This window comes from Zootoca vivipara, chromosome 2 (assembly GCF_963506605.1).
Source record: "Zootoca vivipara chromosome 2, rZooViv1.1, whole genome shotgun sequence".
NCBI classification, from domain to species: domain Eukaryota; kingdom Metazoa; phylum Chordata; class Lepidosauria; order Squamata; family Lacertidae; genus Zootoca; species Zootoca vivipara.
The window spans coordinates 17,505,145-17,523,549 of NC_083277.1; the positions used below are offsets into that span (position 1 = coordinate 17,505,145).

The following is an 18,405-nucleotide window of genomic DNA, read 5'->3' on the forward strand; positions in this document are numbered from 1 at the left end:
TGGAATGTGAACTACTTGTGCCTCCTTCAATTCCCCTATGTCCATGCATTGCTCTCCAACTGTTGCTGTCCCACACTTTATCCTCCCTAAATCAATGCACCTCTCACACTTGGACTGTCTTTTCTTTCTTTTTTCTTTTTCAAATTTTTATATTGCTTTATTTAATTTTTTTAGAAAAGAAAACAACAATTAAAAACAGTTCAGTACATATTCGAACATAGAAATCATAAATCCTTTTACAGTTTCATTGCCTTCTTTTCCCTCCCCCCTCCCCATTCTTCCCTTCACCCTTCTTTGCCTATTATTCATTTTGTTATCGTTGCGGTGGCCAACCCCCCCCCCCCGCAACACCTCCCCCAGCTGGATTGGATGACTGGCTGTGTGGGCAGAGATCACAGGTATCCAGCCCGGGAAGGTGGTGCCAGCTCTGAACCGCTGAGTGCTGTCCTGGGGGTTCCAGGGGGCTGCTCGCGGCCACGCAAAAGGTGCACCCCTTTTATATGGGGAACAGTCATTATCCTTAGGGATGTCATTTGAAACTAAGCTTAGTAGGAATGCCTCTGGGTTTGTTTGTTTGTTTGTTTGTTTGTTTTTTGAAATTGAGCTCCTAAATATCTTTTTAAGCTATTCATGTATTGTATCAAGCTCCAAAATCGTTTCACTGTCTTGCACCCTCACCACATATGATACATTGTCCCAACCTCTGTTTTACATCTCCAGCAGAGGTTTATTTGTTTTTTTTTCCATCTCTGATAATTAAATTGGAATTTCAAAGCATAGGCAATATCCAGTTTTGAGGATGGGAAAGTTTTGGACAGCAGCAGTTGGAGGAGAATGCTCTCAGTAGAGCATGAGACTCAATCTCAGGGTTGAGGGTACATTTATTAAAGATCACAACATAAAGATTGTTGCATGTGGTCCCTTTCACATACCCTCCAACATTTCTCTGATGAAAATAAAGGTAAAGGTAAAGGGGCCCCTGACCATTAGGTCCAGTCGTGACTGACTCTGGGGTTGGGCATTCATCTCGCATTATTGGCCAAGGGAGCCGGCATACAGCTTCCAGGTCATGTGGCCAGCATGACAAAGCCACTTCTAGCGAACCAGAGCAGCACACGGAAACGCCGTTTACCTTCCCGCTGTAGCGGTTCCTATTTATCTACTTGCATTTTGACGTGCTTTCGAACTGCTAGGTTGGCAGGAGCTGGGACCGAGCAACAGGAGCTCACCCCGTCACAGGGATTCGAACCACTGACCTTCTGATCAGCAAGCCCTAGGCTCTGTGGTTTAACCCACAGCGCCACCTGGGTCCCTGGGTGATGAAAATAGGGGCATCCTATTTAGTAGTAGTAGTAGTAGTAGTAGTAGTTTTACTATTTATATCCTGCTCACCTGCTGGGTTGACCAAGCCACTTCCAACATATATAAAAACATAATAAAACATTAAACATTAAAAAAACTTCCCTATACAGGAGTGCCTTCAGATGTCTTCTAAAGGTTGACACAATCGCCGCTGAGCACCCTCTCCCACTTTGTGGTTCCCGCTTGGCTCGCTAGTATACTCTAGAGCCGAGTGGTCTAACACGTGGCCCTCAAGACCTTTTTTGGCGGCCCTCAGCACCATGTGCTGCCCACCACCTGCAGCCCTCACACTGCCTTCCCAAAGCCAGATAAGTGAGTTGCTGGGCTTTGCAGAGGAGGAGCGACGGCTCTGCCAGGGTCTTAGGTTCCCCCTACCTCCTTCCCAAAGCCCAATTAGTGCTTTTCCAGCTTTAGGAAGAAGGTGGGAAGGTTCTAGGATGCCGTTAGAGCATCGTGCCTCCTTCCCAAAGACCAGCCCTTGCTTCTCTGACTTTGGGAAAGCAGCATGAGGGCTAGGGACCCACTTAAATTTTGACCTTACTCCCCTGCCCTGCCCTGCGCTGCTCTGCATGGAAAGGCAGTGTGCAGCTTGTGGGTTCTGTGTCGAAGTTCTCTTGCGGCCCACTTGGTATGAAAAGTTGGACTGCCCTGCTTTGGAATTAAGGGTGAGGAAACAAGCTGGGAGATGACTCGAACATGCATGGAGGAAAACTCTGTTGAATGAAATTGAACACTAGTGAGGGCTCATAGAATCACAGAATTGCAGAGTTGGACCTACAGGACCACCTATTAAAAAACAATAATTTTATAAGTTGCATGTCCTTGTTTCTCAATTTGATCCTTTCACATGGTTTTCTGGTCTTTTATGCATTGTGACTTGACATTATTTTTATTGATTATAGTTTAGTAAATCTTTATTATAATTGTTAAGTGTAAACTGTTTAATTATTGCTTGCTGATATTTAAGTTTACCGTTTGCCATTATATTCTAATGAATTATCGAATATTGCTTTATTTGATCTAAGTTTTTTATTTTAAAGTTATGTTTTTATTATGGCTTCTTTGAATTGGATCAGATCATTATTAGGTGTGCGATCTTTGTTGTCTATTTTGTGTGCACCACACTCCAACCTTCAGCACCACACTCCAACCTTCTTTGGCAATCACTCATTGCCGAGTAAGATTGTCTTCCACTAAAACAGTCTTAACAGTGAGTCTGTAAGTGACTGTGGAAGCCAATTCTGGATCCACACGTCCTTCCACAGTGGAGACATAGGTTTCCGGGCGGGAGTTGATCATGGTGAAGGTTTGCCAAACATGCCTTCCTCTTAGCTCATTTCTCCTTTTCGCCCTGAGTTCATGCTTCTTCAAAGTCCATGACACTTTTGCTAAGGGCTGTTCTCCAACTGGAGCGCTCTAACCTACTGAGTCATCAAGCCTACCTAGAGGCACTCCATTGCATCCCCATTGTTCTGACCAGCACAGCTTTTCCAGGTATGGAGATGACAGCAGCCCGCTAACTATAACTTGGACCTAAAATTTTGAGGCCGGAACTCAAGTGCCAGTCCAAGTATGGAAGTCCTATGAGAGGTGGTGGTGGACTCTCCTTCCTTGGTGGTTCTTAAGCAGAGGTTGAATGACCATCTGTTGTGGATGCTTTCGTTGAGATTCCTGAACTGCAGGGAGTTGAACTAAATGATCCTCAGGGTCCCTTCAAACTCTACAGCTCTATGATTCTTGGAGAAAGCACAATCTCCCAGCCAAATAACTTTTGCTTCCATTTGCTGGTTATCTGTGATTCATTAAGGTCTCCTTGATGTTACAGATGATGTACAGGGAAGCATCACGGGAAGAAGGTAACCAAAGCTACCAAGGAGAATTCATCTTACTGGGAGTGGCTGACCGCCCACACTTGGAGATGCTGCTCTTTGCCATTATCCTGATCTGCTATATGTTGACCCTGTTGGGAAACACGACCATCATTGTGGTGTCGCGGCTGGACCCCCATCTCCACACACCCATGTATTTCTTCCTCTGCAACCTCTCCTTCCTTGACCTCTGTTACACTACCAGCCTCGGACCCCGGATGCTGGTGAGCTTCTGGAGGAAAAACAAGTCCATCTCCTATGGCGGCTGTGTGGCTGAGTTGTACATCTCTCTTGCTCTGGGCTCCACAGAATGTGTCCTTTTGGCTTTCATGGCCTATGACCGATATGCCGCAGTCTGCCATCCCCTGCGCTACACTACCATTATGAACGATTCTGTATGTTTCACAATGGCTGCCATCTCCTGGGTTAGTGGGTTCAGCAATTCACTTGTGCAGACGGTGTTGACATTTAGGATTCCACGATGCGGGGAGAACCGAATAGACCATTTTTTCTGTGAGGTGCCTGCCTTTATCAAATTGGCCTGTGGGGACACCTCACTCAATGAGGCTGTGCTCTTTTTTGCCACTGTGATCATCCTTCTGTTACCAGTGGGCCTGATCACCATCTCTTATGCCTACATTGTGGCAGCTGTGTTAAGGATCCGCTCAGCTGAAGGCAGGAAGAAGGCCTTCAACACCTGTGCTTCCCACTTGATCGTGGTGTCACTCTTTTACGGGTCAGCCATTTGCAGTTACCTCCAGCCCCGATCTGGCTACTCCCGTGACCAGGAAAAGATGGTCTCCCTTTTCTATACATTTGTCACCACCATGTTAAATCCACTAATCTATACCCTGAGGAACAAAGAGGTACACAAAGCTCTTGGAAGGCTAATGAAGAGGAATTAATCTGAATGGCTCCCAACTTTATTCAGAATATATATATAATCAATCATCTGTATGATTTCCCCTTCCTGTGGGAATTTGTAGCTTTTTTCAGACCTATATGTTTATTTTGTGAATGCTTTATTGCTGTTTGATTACTGCAATCTTATGATGTTGTAATGCTGTTTTAATGAAACTGTTATAGAAAGGTGTGGTGGAGATGTTGAAAATAAATAAATCCATCTTTCTTTCTGTTCTGGCCCTTGCTTCTTGAAAGAGTACTCAAATTCAGGTTTCTGTTTCTACCAAAATATTTTATTCACAGATTACTATGATACCTAGGCACCACAGAAGCAGACAGGATATGGTAGTGCTGGGGCTGGACATTTATCTGATATCTAGCTCAAACCCTCTTTTCTCTCTCTCCCATAACACCAGAACTTGTGGACCTCAAACGAAACTGACTGTCGAAAGATAAAATCAAGTATTTCTCCTCTAAATTTTGGTGCTTGCTCCCACAGGAGGCGGGGATGGCCCCCAACCTATAAAGCCTTGTCCTCCATGCATTTCTCCAACCCTCTTTTAAAGCTATCATTGGTTATTAGGCACGATGACTATTTTCTACATCCTCTGTCAATACTAGTTTCTGGAAGTTGCAGGAGGATACAGTGCTCTTGTACTTGGGTCCTGCTTGCTAGTTTTCCGCAGACATCTGTAAGACAACTAGATGGGCCTCTGGCCTGATCCAGTAGGCTCTCATGTTCTTGATTTGCTCCTAAATTTTCTCTATGTTGAATATATATTTTTAGTGATTACATTTCTGTTTATTGTCGAGAGGCTTTCACCGCCACAGTACACCAAGGGGTGGGTTTTCTCCAATTGCAGCGGGTAGGCAATCTTCTTCCATTTTTTTTAAATAATTATTTTTATTAAGGATTTTCTTGGGTTACAAAGGTAGTGCAGTGTCTCATGCATCATTTTTACACGACAATTTTACTTGTTGAGGCATTATGAGGAAGGGGGGAAAGAGGTGGGTGGGATGGGGAGTTGGGTGCAGTGGATTGTCAATGTTTCTGTTTTTCTTGATATGTGTAGGGGTTCTCACACAAGAAACTAAAGATCATCACAGCCAACCACAAATGAGCAATCACATCCTAAGACGAATCCTGACCTCTCTCACCAACAGAGAAGCACGAACAAACAACAGAGAACCTGCACATACGACGCTGATGCCGAACCCCTACACATATCTTCTTCCATTTTTGACACACTAGAATTTGTAAACCAATATTTTAGATTGCAGTATGGTTAAAAACATTTTCAATTAGGAAATGCTAAACCCCTTTTGGTAGAGTGTTTTTGCTGCTACTCTGGGCTTCTTACCTGCTCATAAAAAAGTTGAATAGTTCTTCCAATTTTTTGAAGTAAAGTTTCGCTCACCTTCAGTGGTATATTTGACATCAGTAAATAGGATTTGTGTATGTTCATCTTTATTACTGAATTCCTAGCCGTCCAAAAAGTTTCACATTTCCCCAATTGCTAGATGTTTACTTCTTTCTTTAATTTATTAGTTATGATTAAATATGACTACATTTTCCAAATTAGTGGTGAATTTATACCTGGGCATCCACACACATTTGATGTCTTGGAATGTTTCCCCAATGATACTGCAGTATTACCATCTAGAGGTGTGCTTGTGTGCTATAACACAACAAAAACAGAAATTTAACTGGAAGGTTTACAGAATAAAAAGTTGATTTTGGCAGGAAGCTACATGGCATGCACTGAAATATGACATGCACAGAAACAAAGCAGCATGTCTACCCCAAATGTTTGCAGGTATAAACAGTATTGAAGGTGGTATCACAAATATAAACAATAAGCTTTCTGGATGGCCACTGTGAGAATAGGATGCTGGACTGGTCGTTGCCATGATCCAGAAAACTCTTTTTATGTTCTTATATATGCAATGTTAGGCACAGTCTTTGAGCGGTGAGAGATTCCAGTGGTTTCTGCACTTACCCAGACCTCCATTTCCTTGGAGTGAAGGTCAGCAGAGACTGGTATCTTTAGCATATGGTTTTATTTACATATATACATATGCATGTGTGTGTGTGTGTGTGTGCATAAAACCATATACTAAAGATATATATAACCTGAGCACAGGATGCAGGAGCTCACAGCACTAACATCCCACTAGATCTTGCTTTTTCATTTAGTTTCCAGAGGAACCCCAAAGTTTAACACACAGAGCAAAACATGTCTCTCTGTCTCTCCAGTTTACACAACTCAGGACGTTGTTCTTCTATGTACCAGCCAGGTAAGGTGGCGACAGGAAGGCAACACATTTGTTCCTAAGGCACAGAGCAACTTCTTTGGATATGCTAAATCATAATACAGTAGTATCTCGGTTTACGAACTTAATCCGTTCCTGAAGTCTGTTCTTAAACCGAATCCGTTCTTAATCTCCAAAAAAAACAAAACAAAACAAAACAGGGTTCCTGTAAATGGGGCTAAGGGGGAGGCATTGACCATACGCAATAGGCTGTCATTGCCCTCCCCCTCCAGTGGCTGCAATCGATAAGGGGCGGGCTATCTGCTTGAACATATGTTCTCCAGAGCTAGCCCAACTCCCTCACATGCTGGATAACCCTGAAATTACCCAGATCCCCGACTGGGGGCTGGGAAGGATATACACCCAATGCCTGATCCAAGGTCTCCCTACATCTGAATTCTTAATAAAGTTGTGGCCAATTTTTATCCCATAGAATGTGGTCTTGTGTCAGCATTCCTCTCGGGGGCTGCCTGGGGCTTTGGCAGACTCCGCATGGCCGCGCAATGCTGAAAATCAGTACTCCTGATTGGTGGTCCGTGGACCCTATGGGATCCACGGCACCATTCACATAACAAAGGCTGCCATAGAGATATTTAAAAAATTCAAAAGTAAGGGCCCATTTGAAAAGCAGAGGGTCCACAGTCCTCAGTGCTGGATTACCAAATAGGCAGAGTAGTCACCGGCCTGTGGGCCCCATGTCCATAGTTTGAGCTCCCCTCGAACTAAATCCAGTTCTCTAAATGTGACACCACATGAGGTCTGCAAACAGCTAATTGGAATACTCGGAAATATCAATATGCAATGAAATAAATTTCTCCAACCAACTTTGAAAGTTTCCGCATAAATAGATAATCCAAAGACTTTTGCTCCCGAAGGAGTTAAGTAGTGTTTTCTTTTCCATCCCTTCCCTGGTGCAAGTCACAGCCTCCAGAGGACGCTGTGCAAGGGAAGAGGAGGCAGGTCCTTTGGGGCTTCTTTGCTCATGACTGAAGGGTAACATGTAGTTTCACCTTAATTATTGAGTCTGAGTTCTGGCCCTTATGGGGCTTCATGATGGTTCCTCAGAGAGCTGCTGAAGATGGGGAGAGAGAGCAATTTCCTCCACCTCTCCCACCCTCCTGGATAACATCGTAAAATCATTGAACCTCTCCCCTGAAGGCCCCTTTAGAGACAGAGAGATCATCTTACTATGGTCATGTAGATGTGCTGGTACCAACAGATAGTATGGGACACAATGCTGAGGCAGAAGAGCCCAGGCGCTGGACTGAATTAGGCAAGCTGCCCAGGGTAAGAGTTGCGGGGAGCATTTCTCTTTTCCTACCAACGTTTACACTGATCATTCTGGAGATGCCTCCAGATGTAAGAGAATCTGCATTTCTTTCTTTTTCAGTCTCCTCCTGTCCTTTTCCCCTTGACCCTCTCCCCCTTCAGATACACATACATACTGCTCTTTCTCTCTGCTTTTTTAAAAAAGATTTCTTATTATTTGATTTCATTGTTGTTGTTTAGTCGTGTCCGACTCTTCGTGACCCCATGGACCATAGCACGCCAGGCACTTCTGTCTTGCACTGCCTCCCGCAGTTTGGTCAAACTCATGTTCGTAGCTTCGAGAACACTGTCCAACCATCTCGTCCTCTGTCGTCCCCTTCTCCTAGTGCCCTCAATCTTTCCCAACATCAGGGTCTTTTCCAGGGAGTCTTCTCTTCTCATGAGGTGGCCAAAGTATTGGAGCCTCAGCTTCACGATCTGTCCTTCCAGGGAGCACTCAGGGCTGATTTCCTTCAGAATGGAGAGGTTTGATCTTCTTGCAGTCCATGGGACTCTCAAGAGTCTCCTCCAGCACCATAATTCAAAAGCATCAATTCTTCGGCGATCAGCCTTCTTTATGGTCCAGCTCTCACTTCCATACATCACTACTGGGAAAACCATAGCTTTAACTATACGGACCTTTGTCGGCAAGGTGATGTCTCTGCTTTTTAAGCTGCTGTCTAGGTTTGTCATTGCTTTTCTCCCAAGAAGCAGGCGTCTTTTAATTTCGTGACTGCTGTCACCATCTGCAGTGATCAAGGAGCCCAAGAAAGTAAAATCTCTCACTGCCTCCATTTCTTCCCCTTCTATTTGCCAGGAGGTGATGGGACCAGTGGCCATGATCTTGGTTTTTTTTGATGTTGAGCTTCAGACCATATTTTGCGCTCTCCTCTTTCACCCTCATTAAAAGGTTCTTTAATTCCTCCTCGCTTTCTGCCATCAAGGTTGTGTCATCTGCATATCTGAGGTTGTTGATATTTCTTCCGGCAATCTTAATTCCGGCTTGGGATTCATCTAGTCCAGCCTTTCGCATGATGAATTCTGCATATAAGTTAAATAAGCAGGGAGACAATATACAACCTTGTCGTACTCCTTTCCCAATTTTGAACCAATCAGTTGTTCCATATCCAGTTCTAACTGTAGCTTCTTGTCCCACATAGAGATTTCTCAGGAGACAGATGAGGTGATCAGGCACTCCCATTTCTTTAAGAACTTGCCATATTTTGCTGTGGTCGACACAGTCAAAGGCTTTTGCATAGTCAATGAAGCAGAAGTAGACGTTTTTCTGGAACTCTCTAGCTTTCTCCATAATCCAGCGCATGTTTGCTATTTGGTCTCTGGTTCCTCTGCCCTTTCGAAATCCAGCTTGCACTTCTGGGAGTTCTCGGTCCACATACTGCCTAAGCCTGCCTTGTAGAATTTTAAGCATGACCTTGCTAGCGTGTGAAATGAGCGCAATTGTGCGGTAGTTGGAGCATTCTTTGGCACTGCCCTTCTTTGGAATTGGGATGTAGACTGATCTTCTCCAATCCTCTGGCCATTGCTGAGTTTTCCAAACTTGCTGGCATATTGGGTGTAGCACCTTAACAGCATCATCTTTTAAAATTTTAAATAGTTCAGCTAGAATATCATCACTTCCACTGGCCTTGTTATTAGCAGTGCTTTCTAAGGCCCATTTGACTTCACTCTCCAAGATGTCTGGCTCAAGGTCAGCAACCACACTACCTGGGGTGTACGAGACCTCCATATCTTTCTGGTATAATTCCTCCAACCTTCCATTTCCTACCACACCACCACTCTTTAGTGCTCACCCTGCCTGTTGGACTTCAACTCCCATCGCCCATCACCATTGGCTAAGGTGTCTGAGGGGTGATGGGATAGTAGTCCAACAAAAGCCGGCAACTCAAGCATGGAGAATACTGTATAATACTGAGATAGCTGGACTAATGTTCTTATTGGCTATAAGGTAATTTAATGACTGGCCAGGCTACCCCTGGTATTTTCCACACAGTACCCTCTTAGAATCATAGAATCAGAGTTGAAAGAGGCCAAAAGGGCCGTTCAGTCCAACCCCCTGCCGAGCAGAAAACACCTTAAAAACATTCTTGACATATGCCTGTCAAACCTCTGCTTAAAGACCTCCAAAGAAGGAGACTCCACCACACTCCTTGGTAGCAAATTCCACTGCCGAACAGCTCTTACTGTCAGGAAGTTCTTCCTAATGTTTAGGTGGAATCTTCTTTCTTGTAGTTTGAATCCATTGCTCCGTGTCCGCTTCTCTGGAGCAGCAGAAAACAACCTTTCTCCTTCCTCTATATGACATCCTTTTATATATTTGAACATGGCTGTCATATCACCCCTTAACCTTCTCTTCTCCAGGCTAAACACGCCCAGCTCCCTAAGCCATTCCTCATAAGGCATCATTTCCAAGCCTTTGACCATTTTGGTTGCCCTCTTCTGGACACGTTCCAGCTTGTCAGTATCCTCCTTCAACTGTGGTGCCCAGAACTGGACACAGTACTCCAGGTAAAGGTCTGACCAGAGCAGGATACAGTGATGAATACAGAATACTATTGATGACCTGGACTACAGAGTTGCATCCAGAGTGAGCTCTGTGAGAGTTTCCTTGGCCCAAGGTGGAGCCACCTGCTCCCTCAACACAGACTGTCATAGCAGACCAAGAGTCAGGGGTGAGCTAATGAGCTAATTCCCAAAATGAGGGGTGCTAAAAGTCCTAACATGACAGGAATTCAAAAGATAATTTGGTTAAATTAATACAATTTCGTTTTGCTTGATAAGTAAAATGGGTGTAAAATTGCATAGATAGCATTCAAATTGATTGCAAAGTGCTTGCAGTTTTATATTTTATATGATAATATTCGACTTATTTGGTTTTCCAAAAGTAGTTTATGTGCTTCTTCATCAAACGGTGACTTACCAAACTAAATGTTGCCCAGTCACAAAAATAATACACACCTTCACACACCTTGCAAAAATTAAGTTTCAACCCAAAATGACACTCCCTACTGAGGTAGTGTGAGGAGTGTCATCTTGAGAAAGGGACCATAAAATATAGGATGGATGGAAGTGAAATGAAGAGAAGAACAGAGATAAAATATTGAATACACATTTTTCAGAATGAATTTACTTCTCCCTGAGACAGAGGTGAGCTAAATCCAAAAATAAGGGGTGCTAAAATGTTGTAAAATGACTTGGAAATTCAACAGCTCTTTTGGTTAAATTAATACAATTTCATTTTGCTTGATAAGTAAAATGGGTGCAAGATTGCATCGATATCATTCAAATTGATTGCCAAGTACTTGCAGTTATATGTTTTATATGATAAAATTAGAATTATTTGGTTGTTGTGTTTCTGTTACTTGCATTTGCAGCTGATACAATTAGGTTATTCAACCTTTGTTAAGTTTTTCTAAACAGATTTTCCTAATAGGGGAGGTCTCCAACCCTGGATCATTTTGTATACTCTTTGTCTTTATTTTTAACCGCAAGTCTACATTTTTCTGAGATTTGACCACCAGAATAGTACACAATATTCAAAATGTGGCTGACCACAGGTTTACATATGAGCGTATGATAGCTGGTACTTTATTTCAATCTAATTGATGGTGTTTCCTGCTTGGTAGGGGGTTGGACTGGATGGCCCTTGTTGTCTCTCCCAACTCTATGATTCTATGATTCTAATTATTTTCAACTTTGAATGCACCTTCTTTAGATCACTACAAAACATTATCATTTTCAGTAAGCATTCCAACCCTTACATGTCCTGTTCAGAGCCAAACAACATTTCCCTCTTTTAAAACAGGAATTGGCAAACTCCCAGCTTGTGGGTTCCTGTCAGAAGCCTAACCTGCTGTATTTTGTATGAACTAAACTTTTCTGGTATGTTCTAAAGGTAGCACCATCTAGAGCACATTTAAATGTTTGTTTGAAAATACTTATATACCGCTACTCATAAAAATACCAGAGTGGTTTTCCACAGCTCTGTATAAAAACCATACAATAAAAACCGCATAGCAATCTTAAAATCCAAGATCAGTTACGTATTCTGTTCCATTAGCGCTATACCCCCCATCATTCCTGATCATTTCCCAAGCTTTCTGGGAGTTGAAGTCCAGTGTTGGCTATCCCTGTGCTAGACCAACCCGGAGCAATAATGTATGCTCATCAACCCTTCTGCTTGTCTCCTGTGTAGAAAGCATGGGTCCAAGTGATTTTCCACTTGTCCCGTGCTTTCTAGGCAGAGGTTTTGCCTTTGCCCTGCTACTTCCCCTGGAAAGTCCACACTTTAGTGCTAAATCAGAGCACCCTAGTCTTCTGATTGTAACCTGGTATAACTCCTTTTAATCTTGAATATTAGATTACCCTTGGCCCTCTAGACATCGCTGAACTACAACTCCCAGCTTCTCATGCTTTGGCGATGCTTGATGGGGCCAAAGAGGGTTACTAGTTCAGGAAGAGGGTTGAAGGTTCTCCATCCGTGCATTGCCATGTGAAAGTTAGAAGGTTTTCTCATTGTACACATGGTACATGGGTGATCTCAGCCATACCAAGATGCTCCTAAGGCTTTTGTGCCAACTGTTTATTCCAGCTCCATTTTGAGTAGATGTTTTGCTATTTTCGTTTCTTCCTTTTCTAGATAATGTACAGGGAAGCATTGTGGGAAGAAGGCAATCAGAGCTATGAAGGAGAATTCATCTTACTGGGAGTGGCTGACCGCCCACGCTTGGAGATGTTGCTCTTTGGCCTTGTCCTGATGTGCTACACGATGACCTTGCTGGGCAACACAACCATCATTGTGGTGTCGCGGCTGGACCCCCATCTCCACACCCCCATGTATTTCTTCCTCACCAATCTCTCCTTCCTTGATCTTTGCTTCACCACCAGCCTCGGACCATGGATGCTGGTGAGCTTCTGGAAGAAAAACAAGTCCATCTCCTATGGCGGCTGTGTGGCTGAGTTGTACATCTCCCTTGCTCTGGGCTCCACAGAATGTGTCCTTTTGGCTGTCATGGCCTACGACCGATATGCTGCAGTCTGTCATCCGCTGCGCTACACTACCATTATGAGCCACTCTTTATGTTTCAAAATGGCTGCCATCGCCTGGCTTTTTGGCTCCGGTAATTCACTAGTGCACACAGTGATGACTCTTCGGCTCCCACGGTGTAGAGAGAACCGAATAGACAATTTTTTCTGTGAGGTTCCAGCCTTAATCAAACTGGCCTGTGTTGACACCTCCTTCAATGAGGCTTTGCTTGTTGGTTTTAGTGCAGTGTTCCTTATAGTACCACTAGGCCTCATTATGGTCTCTTATAGCTACGTTGTGGTTGCTGTGTTGAGGATCCGCTCAGCGGAGGGCAGGCAGAAGGCCTTCAGCACCTGTGCTTCCCACTTGATTGTGGTGTCGCTCTTTTATGGGACGGCCACCTTCAGCTACGTTCAGCCCGCGTCCAACTACTCCCGCGATCAGGGCAAGATGGTTTCCCTTTTCTATACATTTGTTGTCACCATGCTCAATCCCTTAATCTATACCCTGAGGAACAAAGAGGTACACAAAGCTCTGAGCAGACTGACAAAGAGAACTTAAGACCAATGTCTCCCAACTCCATGCAGAGGCTGTGTGGTTATATTTTAATAAACATAAATAAAACATCGCTGATGTTTTGGCAACCAGAGCTTCTTTTTTGTGTTGGATTGCCTGCACTTGATTGTGGTGTCACTCTTTTATGGGACGGCCATTTTTAGTTCTCTCCAACCTCCATCCAGCTACTCCAGGGAAGAATAATGAAGAAATCAACAACTTGAGTCCAATGGCTGGCAACATCAATAAAAATAAATTGTCCTTCATTCAATGGTGACTTGCAGTTTTGCTTCTGTTCGTTTGTTTATAATGATTATTATTATTTTTTACGGATGTTTTATTGGTGTTTGGAATATTTCAGTGCTGTAATGTTGCAATGTAATAATGACATTATTTTTATAGATAGGTGAGGTGGAAATGCTGTAGATTAGTGCGCCCGATTGGTGGTCCTTGGACCCCAGGGTATCCATGGCACCATTCACATAACAAAAGCTGCCAAAGAGATACACTGTATTTAAAAATTAAAAAGTAAGGGTCCACGGCTTATCTTTTGAAAAGTAGCGGGTCTGCAGTCCTCAGTGCCGGATTACCAAATAGGCAGAGTAGTTGTGAGGAATATGTTGCCTTTCCATTGTTTTTCTAATTTTAAGGATGCTTTTAGTAATGCTTTTCTATAAAAGCAGGTCTAGAGACCTCATAGCCTTGCCATTTCAAAAGGATGTTTTTAAGCAACTGACCTGCTGGGAGCCTGAAGGGCCCTGCCCTGCTTTTCTTCACCTGGCTTGGGGCAGGGCCTGACAGGCTCCATAAAGGACGGCTGCTGCTGCTGCTGGGCAGAGAGGGCTCACTTACTGTTTTCTAAATTGCTTTTATTTTTTTATCTATGTCATTTTAAATTGTGATTGATATTAATGCTGTATTCTTAGTTTTAGATTTTATTCTTCATGTGGAAATTGTTTTCCATTTGGCTGTGTACTTTTTGATATGTTTTATTTATTGTTTATGACTTTTGTTATGTTGGTAATTATGTAAATCTTGTCATGTTGTAAGCTGCCTTGAGCATTGTTTTAACTATGGAATGGCGGCATACAAATAAAATGAAGATGATGATGATGATGATGACTGCCTGATAGAACTAGGACACATACAATCTGATAAGAGTTGCAGATTAGTAGCTTCCTAGTAGAACAAGAGGATGAATGCAGTGGCGGAGTGGCACCGGGGGCAGAGAGCAGGCAGGGGTGGGGCTGGCGCGCATTCTGGGGGCGTGGTGCGCCGTCCATGGAGGCGGGGCACGCATTCTGGGGCGGGGTGCGCTGCCCGCGGAGGCAGGGCACCCAGCATGGGCAGGGGGCAGCCGCGATGGCACCCTCAGCGCCCCCAACGCACCCCTCTTCCTACACCCCCTTTCCCCCCCAAATAATTTTTATTAACATTTTTCCAAATAAACAAAACAAAAAGCAATTTTTTAAATACAATTCATCTTATGTTCACCCATCTCAGTTCATTTCGCTCTGCCGAGCTGTGACTTCCCTCCCTCCCGTCATTCGGCTTTGTTTCTCACTCTTAGCTCGCAGTTCCCTTTTACCCACATTTTAAACTAACTTGTAGGATTTATTTCAGTCCTGCAAGTGTCTTTAAACTTCTACAGTTCTTCTCCATATAGTCAATTAATTTACTCCATTCCCTTTGGAAATTTGTCTCTCCCTGGTTACGGATCCCGCAGGTCAACTTTGCTAACTCTGCATAGTCAATCATTTTCGTCTGCCACTCCTCAATCGTCGGTATCTCTTGTAGTTTCCATTTTGGGGCTAATAAAGTTCTTGCAGCGGTTGTAGCATACATAAATAATCTCTGGTCTCCTTTTCCTATTTTCTCTCCCATTAGTCCCAATAGAAAAGCTTCAGGCTTTGGGGGAAAGGTATACCTAAACATCTTTTTCAATTCATTAGATATCATTTCCTACACCCCTGGATGCATGGATTTTGACAAGGTTTGCAAAATTAGCCGAGCTTGTGATAACCACAAATGGCTACAGATAGGTATATACTGTACACTTTTAGCAAAACTGGTGGTTAGAATGCTCAGAAAGTCATATAGCTTGCGGTTAGGACCCAGACGCAAAGACCCTCTTACACCTAGGACTAGAACCTTTGGTAAGCAAATTGTGGTTTGCCATTTTAGCTTTATCAGATATGAAACTAACTTGTGCTCGCATTAAGAACAAATGAAGCGGTTAACACGTGTAAATAGGACCGCTTGTGGTAAGAAAATAGATACTGCTCACGTCAACAGATTTTTGTAAGGGGGCTTTTGACCATATCTGTACAATGATTAACAAGGGGAAGTAGGATGGTAATACGTTAATAAGGCGGATGCGATACGCTGTAAACATTGCACGCCCCTTCCTGGTGGGCATGTAGAGGAGGGACTTTTGCGCTCGGGGAAAAGGATAAAATGCTAGTGACTCCCTGAACGAGGTGTGCCTGCATTGGTCAGCTATCTTGAAATGTTTTTCAATAAACCTTTTGGCTACTTCACCAATTTTGTTCAGAATTCATTTTAAAGGGCCACGGGACATTGTCTTCAGAACCAGTGTTTGTTTTTTTATCCTGCAGTACTGTGTTTCTCACATTTTAAGACACCGTCTTATATTTATTTTACTTAAGAAAATAAGCCTACGGCTTATTTTCGGGGGTGTCTTATTTTTAAAAAATTACCTCCCCTTCCTGCTGTGGTTTGGCGCCCAGAACTGGCTGCTGCTGCTGCTGCGCTGCTGGGCACTTTGTTGGCGCTTCAGCAGGGCACGCTGCAGGGTCCCGCCGCCGGGTCGGGGCTCCAAGCGGTGCACGCTGTTGCCTTTGCTGGCTCCCGCTCCGTCGGCTCCCGACCCAGCAGGACCCAGCAAGGGCGGCAGCGTGCGCTGCGCCGAGCCCCAACCCAGCGGGAGCCGGCAAAGGCAGCAGCGCGCGCTTTGCCAAGCCCCGACCCAGCGGGACCTGGCAAGGGCAGCAGCGCACACCTGGCCGCGACCCAGCAGGAGCCAGCAAAGGCAGCAGCGCGCGCTTTGCTGGCTCCCGCTCAGTCGGGGCTCGGCAAAGCGCGCGCTGCTGCCTTTGCCAGCTCCCGCTCCGTCGAGGCTCGGCACGGCGCGCACTGCTGCCCTTGCCGGGTCGCACAGGGTCCTGCTGGGTCGGGGCTCGGCGCGGGGCGTGCTGCAGCTTCTGCCGGCTCCCGCTCCATCTGAGCTCCACACGGCGCACGTTGCACATCCGCTTCCGGCAAGGACAGGCATCTTCCTTTTCCTGTTCCTTACGGAAGCGCCATCCGGAACTGCTCCCAGCACGGTATAGTACCGGTACCCCAGAATGTCTTATTTTAGGGGGATGCATGCCTTATATTTTATTGCCTTGAGAAAATCGTGCCATGGCTTATTTTATAGGCACATCTTAAAATGTGAGAAACACGGTAGTTACTGGCCTATGGGCCCCATGTCCATAGTTGGAGCTTCCCTTGAAAAATTCCAGTTCACCACATGAGGTCTCCAAACAGCTAATTGGAATCCTCGGAAATATCAATATGCAATGAAATAAATTTCTCCAACAAACTTTGAAAGTTTTTGCATAGCTAGTTAATTCAAAGACTTTTGCTCCCTAAGGAGTTAAGTAGTGTTTTCTTTTCCATCCCTCCCCTGGGGCAAGTCACAACCTCCCAGAGGACACTGTGCAAGGGAAGAGGAGGCAGGTCTTTTGGGGCTCTGCTCATGACTGAAGGGTAACATGTAGTTTCACCTTAATTATTGAGTCTGAGTTCTGGCCCTTACGGGGCTTCATGATGGTTCCTCAGAGAGCTGCTGAATAATATCATAAAATCATTTATCCTGACCCCTGGAGACCTCTTTTGAGATAGAGATATCATCTTACTATGGTCATGTACCGTGTTTCTCCTAAAATAAGACATGCCTCTAAAATAAGCCATGGCACAATCTTTTAAAGGCAAAAAAATATAAGACATCCCCCCAAAATAAGACATGTTGGGGGTACCGGTACCTACCCGACCCAGCGGGAGCCGGCAAACGCAGCAGCGCGCGCCGCGCCGCACCCCAACCCAGCGGGAGCCCCAGCACAGAGACGTGCCGAGCTCCGACTGAACGGGCCCCAGGACCCGGCAGCGGGCGGTGCGCGAAGCCGCAGCAGCCGGCAGCAGCCCCAGCCGCACCGCGCCGCACCGCACCAAGCCCAGGGACCCAGTAGTGGGCTCAGCGGGCGGCGCGCGAAGCCGCAGCTGCCGGCAGCAGCCCCAGCCGCGCCGCACCGCGTCAAGCCCAGGGACCCAGCAGTGGGCTCAGCGGGCGGCGCGCGAAGCCGCAGCAGCCAGCAGGAGCCGGCAGCAGCCCCAGCCGCGCCGCGCCGCGCCGCACCGCGTCAAGCCCAGGGACCTAGCAGTGGGCTCAGCGGGCGGCGCGCAAAGCCACAGCAGCCGGTGGGAGCCGGCAGCAGCCCCAGCCGCGCCGCGCCAAGCCCAGGGACCCAGCCGTGGGCTCAGCGGGCGGCGCACAAAGCCGCAGGACCCGGCAGGAGCCGGCAGCAGCCCCAGCCGCGCCGCGCCGCGTCAAGCCCAGGGACCCAGCAGTGGGCTCAGCGGGCGGCGCGCGAAGCCGCAGCCGCCAGCAGGAGCCGGCAGCAGCCCCAGCCGCGCCGTGCCGCACCGCGTCAAGCCCAGGGACCTAGCAGTGGGCTCAGCGGGCGGCGCGTGAAGCCACAGCAGCCGGCACTAGCCGGCAGCAGCCCCAGCCGCGCCGCGCCGCGCCAAGCCCAGGGACCCAGCAGTGGGCTCAGCGGGCGGCGCACAAAGCCGCAGGACCCGGCAGGAGCCGGCAGCAGCCGCACCGCGCCGCACCGCACCGCGTCAAGCCCAGGGACCCAGCAGTGGGCTCAGTGGGCGGCGCAAGAAAGCCCCGTACCATACTTACGGTAACAATGCTGTACCATGCTTAATAAAAAATAATACATCCCCCGAAAATAAGCCGCGATGTGTTTTTTTATAGGAAAA

General features: G+C 45.9%; 2 protein-coding genes across 2 annotated transcripts; both read left to right on the forward strand.

Annotated features, from left to right (window-relative positions):
• The first annotated feature begins 2,721 nt into the window (after positions 1-2,721).
• LOC118076042 (putative olfactory receptor 2B8) lies at positions 2,722-4,135 on the forward strand. Its single transcript, XM_035098553.2, has 2 exons — positions 2,722-2,734; positions 3,219-4,135. The coding sequence occupies exons 1-2, from the start codon at positions 2,722-2,724 to the stop codon at positions 4,133-4,135; spliced, it is 930 nt and encodes a 309-aa protein (XP_034954444.2).
• An 8,279-nt stretch (positions 4,136-12,414) lies between these two features.
• LOC118080101 (olfactory receptor 2G3-like) lies at positions 12,415-13,359 on the forward strand. The gene has a single exon (XM_035105029.2). It carries the CDS (start codon positions 12,415-12,417, stop codon positions 13,357-13,359), a length of 945 nt encoding a protein of 314 aa, XP_034960920.1.
• The last annotated feature ends 5,046 nt before the right edge of the window (positions 13,360-18,405 follow it).